At 34.9% G+C, this 10,187-nt stretch overlaps 1 protein-coding gene across 1 annotated transcript; it reads left to right on the top strand.

The window, feature by feature from the left end:
• Positions 1-2,757: 2,757 nt before the first annotated feature.
• PJVK (pejvakin) lies at positions 2,758-9,518 on the top strand. Its single transcript, XM_090268095.1, has 6 exons — positions 2,758-3,176; positions 3,873-4,068; positions 4,587-4,728; positions 5,779-5,896; positions 8,460-8,558; positions 8,963-9,518. The coding sequence occupies exons 1-6, from the start codon at positions 2,966-2,968 to the stop codon at positions 9,253-9,255; spliced, it is 1,059 nt and encodes a 352-aa protein (XP_090124221.1). The 5' UTR covers positions 2,758-2,965; the 3' UTR covers positions 9,256-9,518.
• Positions 9,519-10,187: the final 669 nt, after the last annotated feature.

Raw genomic sequence — 10,187 nt, forward strand, 5'->3', positions numbered from 1 at the left:
TGTGTGTGTGTGTTTTAAAGTATATTTTTACTGATTAAGCTATTGCAGTTGTCCCGATTTTCCCCCTTTGCCTCCCTCCACTTGGTACCCCCCTTCCCTCCAGCAATACCTTCTTTAGTTCTTGTCTATGGTCGTGTATATTAAGTTCTTTGGCTTCTCCATTTCTTTTACTATTCTTAACATCCTCCTGTCTGTTTTGTGCCTACCAATTATGTATCTTGAACCCTGTACCTTTTCCCCTATTCTCCTCCTTCCTCCTCCTGGCTGATAACTCTCCAAAAGATTTCCATATCTATGATTCTGTTCTTCCAGTTAGCTTTGTTTTTGTTTTTTAGATTTAGTTGTTGATAGTTGGGAGTTTGTTGTCATTTTAATGTTCATAGTTTTGCTCTTCTTCTTTTTCTTAAGTCCCTTTAACATTTCATACAATAAGGGATTGGTGATGATGAACTCCTTTAGCTTTACCTTGTGTGGGAAGCACTTTATCTTCCCTTCCATTCTAAATGATAGCTTTGCTGGATAGAGTAATCTAGGATGTAAATCCTTGCTTTTCATCACTTTGAATACTTCTTGCTAGTCCCTTCTTGCCTGCAAAGTGTCTTTTGAGAAATCAGCTGATAGTCTTATGGGAACTCCTTTGTAGTAACTAACTTCTTTTCTCTTTCTGCTTTTAACATTTTTCTCTTTAATCTTTGGTATTTTAATTATGATGTGTCTTGGTGCGGTCCTCTTTGGGTCCAATTTCTTTGGGACTCTGTGCTTCCTGAACTTGTATGCCTATTTCCTTCACCAAATTAGGAAAGTTTCCTTTCATTATTTTTCAAATAGATTTCCAATTTCTTTCTCTTCTCCTTCTGGTACCCCTATGATTCGGATGTTTGCACTTTTGGAGATGCCCCAGAGTCTTATTCTCTCCTCATTTTTTTGAATTCTTGTCTCTTCATTCTGTTCTGGTTGACTGTTTATTTCTTCCTTATGTTCCAAATTGTTGATTTGAACCCTGGCTTCCTTCCCTTCACTGTTGGTTCTCTGTGGATTTTTCTTTTATCTCACTTAGTGTAGCCTTCATTTCTTCCCTATGCATTTCCTATACTCAATGAGTTCTCTGAGCATCCTTATCACCAGGGTTTTAAACTCTGCATCTGATAGGTTGGCTATCTCTCTTTCGTTTAGTTCTTTTTCTAGGGTTTTGTTCTGTTCTTTGATTTTTTTTTTTTTTGTCTTCTCAAGTTGGCAGCCTCTCTGTGTTTGTTTCTGCATATCAGGTAGAGCTGCTTTGACTCCCTGTCAAGGCACACCTGTTACATTGTATGGGGTGGAGCCTTAGGTAGTTGACAGAGCAGGGCAACCCACTTCACCACTTTGTGATGCTGTATGTGGGGCAAGGGTTAGAGACAGGACAACGCCTGGCTGCTGGAGGCTTGCTTGGCACTTTCCCCATTTCCGGTCACTACACCCACTTCTTATATGCAACTGGTGCCCCTCTAGCTGTTGTCTTGATGGTGATTCTCAGAGTGGGTGGGTTTGTGTATGTTCTAGAAGAATATGGGCCCTTTAAACAGATCCTTCTGAAAGATTGGCCATTACTTTCGCCTTCCCAACCCCCACTGGTTTTTACAGTCAGAAGTTATGAGGCTTTATTTTTCTGGTACTGGACCTCTGAGCTGTGTGGTCTGGCCTGGGGCTGGAATACCTCACTCCCTAGGTAACCTTCCTGATTTTTATCCACCACACGAAAATGTGGGACCGCCCATCCTGTCGGCTGCCACTTCCACTGCCTTGCTACCACCTCACTGCTGCCTCGACTCTGCAGCACCATGTCCTCTCCACCCTGGCTCCAGTCTCTGCTCCTCCTACCCATTTGAGTGAATATGGCTTTTCTAAATACTTGGTTGTTGGACTTACATACAGTTCGATTTTCTAGCAGTTCTGGGTGTTTTTTTGTCTTGAGGTTAGTTGTGATCCTTCTTCTGATTGTGCAAGAAGATGAAGCATGTCTACCTACACCTTCGTCTTGACTGGGCTCTAATGTTATGTTCTAATGAGTATCTTGTGAATACCACATAGACACTATTTCAAAATATATTAACATCCACATAACTATGGCAATACAATATTTCAGCACTCAGCTTTGTTTCTAAAATGTATTTTAGCCCCAAGATTCTTTTAAAACAAGCCAAGCCTTATGTAGCTCTCTTTAAAGGATGAGTAACTGGGATAATAATGATGGAAAAAAAAATGCAGCAGGATCCCCTTTCAAAGAGATGTCAATGTTCCGTTTTCAGAGTAAGAAATCCATACGTCAGAGTTTATACTGTTATCTATATGTAATGTGGTTTAAATGTAGTATTTTATAATGATCTGCTTACAGTTGTTTTCTTTAGTCGGTGACTTTATTATATTAATCACTTGGTTTTATAATTATACAAGGAAAATGAATGAGGTGTTCAAACAATAAACTGTATAATGTAAGGATTGAAAACAGCACTTTCCTGTTGCCAAAGTTGGCATGATGGACTTGTGAAGGAATTCCCTTTGGACTAGGTACACTGTAGCTGGTATCTAGGGATAATCCTAGTGCCTAATTGCATTGTTCCCCATAGGACTATATGTTTCCCTCAAAACTGAAAAACTACTATTAACCTTAACCCTCTTTAAGGACATTGGTAGTATTTTAAAGTTATTAGTTTTCTATGTTTATTTTAGTGCTATAGACTGCAATTTCAAATTACACTTACTCTTAGTATATCATTTTACACTGCTGATCTATAATTCATCACCTGAGCACACCAGTGGAGAGAGTGTTGTGAACTGTATACTGTAAACTACTTGGTGGAAGCATGCTTTGTATTTTTTACGCGTATATTTAAAATCAAGTAAGGCTTAGTTTGTGCCTGACTTCCTTTGAAAATATGGATTTGTTACCTGAGGGTTGCAGTTGATGACTTTTTGATACTATATTAATATGTTTGCTGCTGCTACCAAGAGCTTTGTCAAGCAAGTTGGAGATGGAGGGAGATTAGTTCCTGTTCCAAGCCTCAGTGAGGCTGACAAATACCAACCTCTAAGTCTGGTGGTAAAAAAGAAGCGATGCTTTTTGTTTCCTAGATATAAATTTACCTCGACACCTTTTACACTGAAAGATATTCTTCTAGGAGACAGAGAAATTTCAGCTGGTAAGTTTACATGTCTGTTTGGGAGTGACTCATTCAGCTATATTGTTGATAATCTAAACATAGGTCATATGTATGTTTATGTTCATAATATTTACACATTTTCATTGATAAAAGCAGCTTTTGTTACTATGGCAGTAATAATATGATTAACAGTGCATAAAGTTTATAATATCTCAAGCCTATTTTATAAGATTATTTCAATTATTATTTTAAATTGTTTTAACTAACTCAACCTAGAATATGACATAATATAGTTTTTCATTTATAAAATGGAAGTATTATTATTTAGTCTTACCTATCTCACATGATCAAATGAGATTAAAGTAATTTGTATTTACTTTTTATGATTCACTTGTTACATTTGGCCAACTGAAATACATTACAGGCTAGGTAAGAAAATAAATTGACATTTCAACATTATTTCTTAAAAACACCTGTTTTTCTTTCAACTTCCTAATGCATCTTGATGCTTAAGAAATTCTGTTAAATTTGAGTTCATTTTAAGTACTCTGGCTATTTGTTTCTTCTTGTTTTCTAATTAATTGAATTGCTATTTTTAATTTGGTTTAAAACATTACCTTTCTGAACAGTTGGATAATTGAGTCTTAAATGGTAAATTAATATGTTACTACTATATGTAATCTACTTGACATGAATTCACGACATTTGAAAAATATTAATTTTATTTTTTAAAAGGTATTTCATCTTATCAGTTACTGAATTATGAAGATGAATCAGATGTTTCACTCTATGGAAGGCGAGGCAACCATATTGTTAATGATGTTGGGATAAATGTTGCTGGATCAGATTCTGTTGCAGTCAAAGCTTCATTTGGTGTGGTAACTAAACATGAAGTAGAAGTTTCAACATTACTTAAGGAAATTACTACACGGTCAGTAAAGTAATCTTTATATACTTCAATGTTTTCATTAAATATTTTTATTATATAAACTTTATTATAGGGAAAGATTAAAATATTCAGGTTACACTTTACTAATTTAATATATTTGTTTGAAATAATACAAATTATTAATATATCCAGACTTTGGATAAGAGTAGATATCCAAAATTATTGAATTTAAACAACATTTTTTAATTGTTCCACAAAATTGCTTTGGATATGAACACGTTTGCTAAATTATTAGATTAAAAGAATATAGGAATCTGCTTGCAACAAATATGCTAAGAGAGTCTCTCTGTTAGACTCCTATAATAAGCATGTTTTAAGAAAAAGAGGAGGCACATTATTACATTTCTTTCAAGTGTACTTTCTGATTTGCATTAAGCCTACCTTGATTTAGTTTTAGTTAAGGTAGACTGTGAATGAGTAACATAATAGCAAAAAATGTACCCGATTATATGTAATCAGATGGTATAGATTCTTGTGAATGTCTCTCTTGTTTATTTTAGAAAAATTAATTTTGACCACAGCTTGATACGTCAGTCAAGGAGCAGCAGAAAGGCAGTGTTGTGTGTGGTCATGGAAAGTATTCGAACCACCCGGCAGTGCTCACTGTCTGTGCATGCTGGAATTCGTGGGGAAGCCATGCGGGTACGACCACACTCATTCGGTTTCTTTTACTCAAGAGTTGCAATGGGAAATGTAGAAGAGTACTCAATTTCTAATGACACTTGTGTATTTTGTCAAATGTTGAAATTGAAGAGCTGCAATGATATACAGGATTATGCACAGTAATGGTTTTAGAATGTGAAAAGCAGTCTAAGAAAATTTGGATTCTAAAGATGTGTAATATAATGCAAACGAAACACTAATCCTTGTGAAATAATGTGCATACTGGATTCCCTTCTATTGCCATTTAAATGCTGTTTTAAGAATTAAAAATTAGATACTTTGTTGAATTTTTTAAGTGATGTAGTTTATACTTAAATTTTAAAAGTTGAATTTATATTTTTATATTAAATTAATTTTTCTGAAATAGTATTGTCAATGACTAAACAAACTTCATTCTATGTTAAATCCTTTAAATTATCTTGAAAGTAATTTGTATTTAATTATTACCCCAATTATGATATTTGTTCTTGTCATTCACATAATAATGACTTGATTGGTTTTATTAAAACAAGTTGTTAGAAAGAGAGGGTTCAATGATAATCTTTTGAAATATTTGAAGAGAAAGTCTACATTTAGCTGCCCACCAAATTGTTTAACATTCAGTCATTTGGGGCATGAACTGAAACATTTACATAATTTTGGTGATTGCTTTGGAAAGCTGCTGGAAGATCTGGGGGCTTTGGAGCAGTAGACAGGGTAGGCTAAAAAGGCTGTAGCAGTTAAACACAAGTTGGTTTGCAGTTGAAAGAGAAAGATTTCTATGCCAGAGAGCTTTACTGTGGCAGTGGCATTAATCATTAGCTCCTGTATCAAAGTAAGTGAAAAAGTGGTGAGTAATATTTCCTAATATAGATCATGAGTTCCCATTGGGCCATTTTGACCTTTGCTGTAAAGTTTACTTCATGTAGGATAATCCTTTACTTGGACAAGTGTTTTGTTTTGTTTATTTTGGGTAGAATTGTTTCTCAGAAAAAGCTATCCTTACAAGTTATGCTCCTTAATAATGTTATTTATTTATTTTTATTATAGTTTCATTTTATGGATGAACAGAATCTCAAGGGAAGGGACAAAGCTATTGTTTTTCCAGCACATACAACCATAGCTTTCAGTGTTTTTGAACTCTTCATTTACTTGGATGGTGCCTTTGGTGAGTGAATAACTTACACGAAACACTGAATTGATTCAATTTTTAAGAATTTAATAGGACACACACACACACACACACACACACACACTCTAATTATAGTGGAATGATCCTCTTAGCACTGTCAATTTTATGTTTGGGTGAAGTAGTTGGGAGATACCCTCCAGTCCCTACTTACCTAATACCTCTTTCCTGCCTTTTGATAAAAGCTATAGACTCCCACTTACAATTACAAATGAGAGCTAAAATGCAATCCACTGACAAAAGTATTCCTTGACTTACATGGTGAGATAATGCGTGACGTAACAGGTAGTTTTTGATGTTGGCAAATAGAGGAGTAAGTAGATAGTAACATGCCTGAAGATGTCAGGGCAACCAAACTAGTCACCCAAAGACAGCTTTTCTTTAATTTTACCTATCATAGCTTCCCCCCTATAACTTTCTTTTCTTTTTTTTAAGTATATTTTATTAATTATGCTGTTCCAGTTGTCCCAGTGTTTTTCCCTTTGCTCCTCTCCACCCAGCATTGCCCTCCCTCCTATAGTCCCACCCCCTTTAGTTCATGCCCATGGGTCATGCATTTAAGTTCTTTGGCTTCACCCCTTCCTATACTATTCTTAACATCCCTCTGTCTATTTTGTACCTATCAATTATGCTTCTTAATCCCTGCAACATTTCTCCATTCACCCCCTTCCCCCTCCCAGCTGATAACACTTCAAATGATCTCTATACCTACGATTCTGTTCTTCTGGTTGTTTGCTTAGTATGTTTTTGTTTTTATTTCTTAGATTCAGTTGTTGATAGTTATGAGTTTGTTGTCATTTTAATGTTCACAGTTTTGATCTTCTTCTTTTTCTTAAATAAGCCCCTTTAACATTTTATATAATAATGGCCTGGTGATGATGAATTCCTTTAGCTTTACCTCGTCTGAGAGGCACTTCATCTGCCATTCCATTCTAAATGATAGCTTTGCTGGTTAGAGAAATCTAGGATGTAGGTCCTTGCTTTTCATCACTTTGAATACTTCTTGCCTGCAAAGTTTCTTTTGAGAAATCAGCTGATAGATAGTCTTATGGGAATCCCTTTGTAGGTTAACTCTTCTTTTCTCTTGCTGCTTTTAAGATTCTCTCTTTATCTTTAACCTTCAGCCTTTTAATTACGATGTATCTCAGTGTGGTCTTCTTTGTGTCTAGCTTGTTTGGGACACTCTGTGCTTCCAGGACTTGTATGTCTATTTCCTTCACCAAATTAGGAAAGTTATCCTTCATTGTTTTTTTACACAAGTTTTCGATTTCTTGCTCTTCCTCTTCTTTTTCTGGCATTCAATGTTGGTACATTTAAAGTTGTCCCAGAGGTTCCTAAGCCTCTCCTCATTTTTTTCAATTCTTCTGTCTTCATTCTGTACTGGTTGACTGTTTATTTCTTTTTTATGCTCCAAATTGTTGATTTGTACCCTGCCTTCCTTCCCTTCCCCTTAGTTTCATGTGGATTTTCCTTTGTTTCACTTAGTATAGTTTTGACGTAGCTGTATTTCTTCTTATGGTTGTGGAGGGTGGTGAAATGTGTCTACCCACACCTCCATCTTGGCCAAAAGTCCAAAAATAACTTAGAAGTACAAATACTTCCCCTAAAATTGTCATTTTATATAATACCTCAGTGCAGCTCACTTTAGATTTCTACACATCATAGATCTTTATGGTTAGGAGGCCAGCCAGCTCAAGTTTAGGTGCAGGCCACAGGATGAGGCAAGTGAGCCCTCTAGCTATGGTAATTTATAAACTTTTTTAGACCTATTTATGTTTGTTTCTGCAGTTCTTTGGGAGGAGGGAAGACGGAATCCAGAAACAAAATGAAACATGTGAATTAAATTCTGTTCAGGACACTTCAGCTATAAGTTTTTACAAGTCTATTGATAGAAGGAGTATGAACTGATAAAACTGATATATCCATCAAAATTTAAAGTGTGCATATACTTTAGCCTTACACTTTTAGAAATTTATCCTATAGATATATTTACATGTGTGAAATGAAATGGGGATAAAGATGTTCAGATTAAATAAAAGAAGAATGGAAATAACCTTAGGATCTATTATCAGCAGCTAAATAATGGTGCATCCACACAACAGATTACTAAGAATGAGGTAGCACTATATATCCTGACATCAAATAATCTCTAAGAGATATTTGAAAGAAATGTGTGTAGTATGTAACTCTTTGAGCCTAAAAATTTTATATACATACATAAACACATACATACATATATACTCCTTTACACTTGTAAAATATGTGGAGCATTTCTGGAAGTATATACAAAGTTAACAGTTGGTTACCTCTAGGGTAGAAAACTGAGGCTGGGGTCAAGGGTAGACTAGACACTTCTTTGCCACTATATCCCCTTATTGTACTCTTTGAATTTTGTACCATGTGAATGTTACCTTTTTTAAAAATATGTACAATTTAACTTAAAAAATGCAATGAATGGCATGTATCAGAACTCATCAACCACAACTACATCAACCACGAAATATGAATTAAAGTTATAACATCTTCTAAATTTCTTTTGTAGACCTTTGTGTCACTTCAGTGTCAAAAGGAGGATTTGAAAGGGAAGATACGGCAACATTTGCATTGTTCTACAGATTGAGAAATATACTATTTGAAAGAAGTATGTCCATTGAAGAGTATTTCTTTTCTTTTTTTAAGATTTTATTTATTTTTAGAGAGAGGGGAAGGGAGGGAGAAAGAGAGAAACATGAATGTGTGGTTGCCTTTTGCACACTCCCAACTGGGGACTTGGCTGGCAACCCACACATGTGCCCTGATTGGGAATTAAACTGGCGACCCTTTGGCTGGAACTCAATTCACTGAGCCACACCAGCGAGGGCTTGAGGAGTATTTCAAATGCTTTTATTTTTCTTCTGGGCTTAACATTTAAGGTTGTCTATAAGTAATGCTGTCTGTTAAGAATTTAAATTTAAAAGCCACATTATTTCATGATTGATTGTTTAGAGTCATGTGATTATAGTTTTATTTAACTTCTGACACATTTTTCTGTTTTTGTCCTTTTAGATAGAAGAGTGATGGATGTCATTTCTCGTTCACAGCTTTACTTAGATGATCTTTTTTCTGATTACTATGACAAACCCCTCAGCATGACTGACATTTCGCTCAAGGAAGGGACTCATATCCGAGTTAACTTACTTAATCACAACATTCCAAAAGGACCTTGTGTACTCTGTGGAATGGGGAACTTAAAAAGGGAGACGGTTTATGGGTGCTTTCAGTGCTCTGTTGATGGGCAGAAGTATGTGAGACTTCATGCAGTTCCTTGTTTTGATGTTTGGCACAAGAGGATGAAATAAAATGAAAAATGAATTTACTTTGCCCATGTTTAAGGTGCAACTGTGCCACATACCTTTCCAAAAATCTCTAGGTTCACTTTGATGAATTGTGGCAAATTAAAGAGGGAGAGGAAAGAGAAATGACTCTGTCTGGGTATCCTTTTGCCCATCTATAAAGTGGAGATGATAATAGTGTCTCTGCATAACTTCTCATGAAGGTTAATATTTTTATATTAAAAAAAGGCTTAAGTATAAAATAAGAATGTAGATATTCATCCATAAAATCTGCCAGTCACATTAGAAGTACTTTGGGGATTTAATCCATCATTTAAGATAACTTTTTACATAGAGATTTTTTTGAAATACCGATTTTATTTTAATGTTTTTAATTAAATTTAAGGATGAAAAGAGTGCATAGGAGGTGACTTTATGGTGCTTTAACTATTGCCTTATGTCTGGTAAAATGAGAAAAATGTGTTAATAATTTAATGTAATCCTAAATGTTTAATTGCAGTATCAAATTAAAAGCACCCTGAGCTCAGTGTGGGGCATTGTGTACAGTTAACAGGGTGACTGATAATAGTAATGTGCTGCCATTCTGTAACGTACATATGCTCACTTGTTTGGACTTTATAAAATTCACCACTGTCATTTTAAAGTTAAGACAGCTAGGACATCTTTCTTTTCTACTTTGAAAATGTTTAAAACATTTAACATATTTATTTCTGAGCACTTTTTCATCTGCCCTGTAAGACATCTGAAATTTTTCATAAACAACCTAAATTATTAATTTACTATATACCCTTAGTAAAATAATTGCAAAAATAATGTTCAAATTCTAGAACTCAGAGTATAATTACAGCACTCATTACTAGGTATATGTCTATGAAGGCATAATGCAATTGTGTAAATATGAACTACTTGTATACTATTGCATGTAGAATGATTAAAAT

Source organism: Furipterus horrens, unplaced genomic scaffold (genome assembly GCF_987537825.1).
Source record: "Furipterus horrens unplaced genomic scaffold, mFurHor1.1.pri manual_scaffold_1, whole genome shotgun sequence".
Classification (NCBI taxonomy): Eukaryota; Metazoa; Chordata; class Mammalia; order Chiroptera; family Furipteridae; genus Furipterus; species Furipterus horrens.

Coding starts and splice junctions, on each gene's coding strand:
- PJVK (XM_090268095.1), top strand. CDS start 2,966: ATGTTTGCTGCTGCTACCAAGAGCTTTGTCAAGCAAGTTGGAGATGGA. Junction 4,729..5,778: donor TTCGTGGGGAAGCCATGCGG/GTACGACCACAC, acceptor TTTTTATTATAG/TTTCATTTTATGGATGAACA. Junction 5,897..8,459: donor TTACTTGGATGGTGCCTTTG/GTGAGTGAATAA, acceptor TTTCTTTTGTAG/ACCTTTGTGTCACTTCAGTG.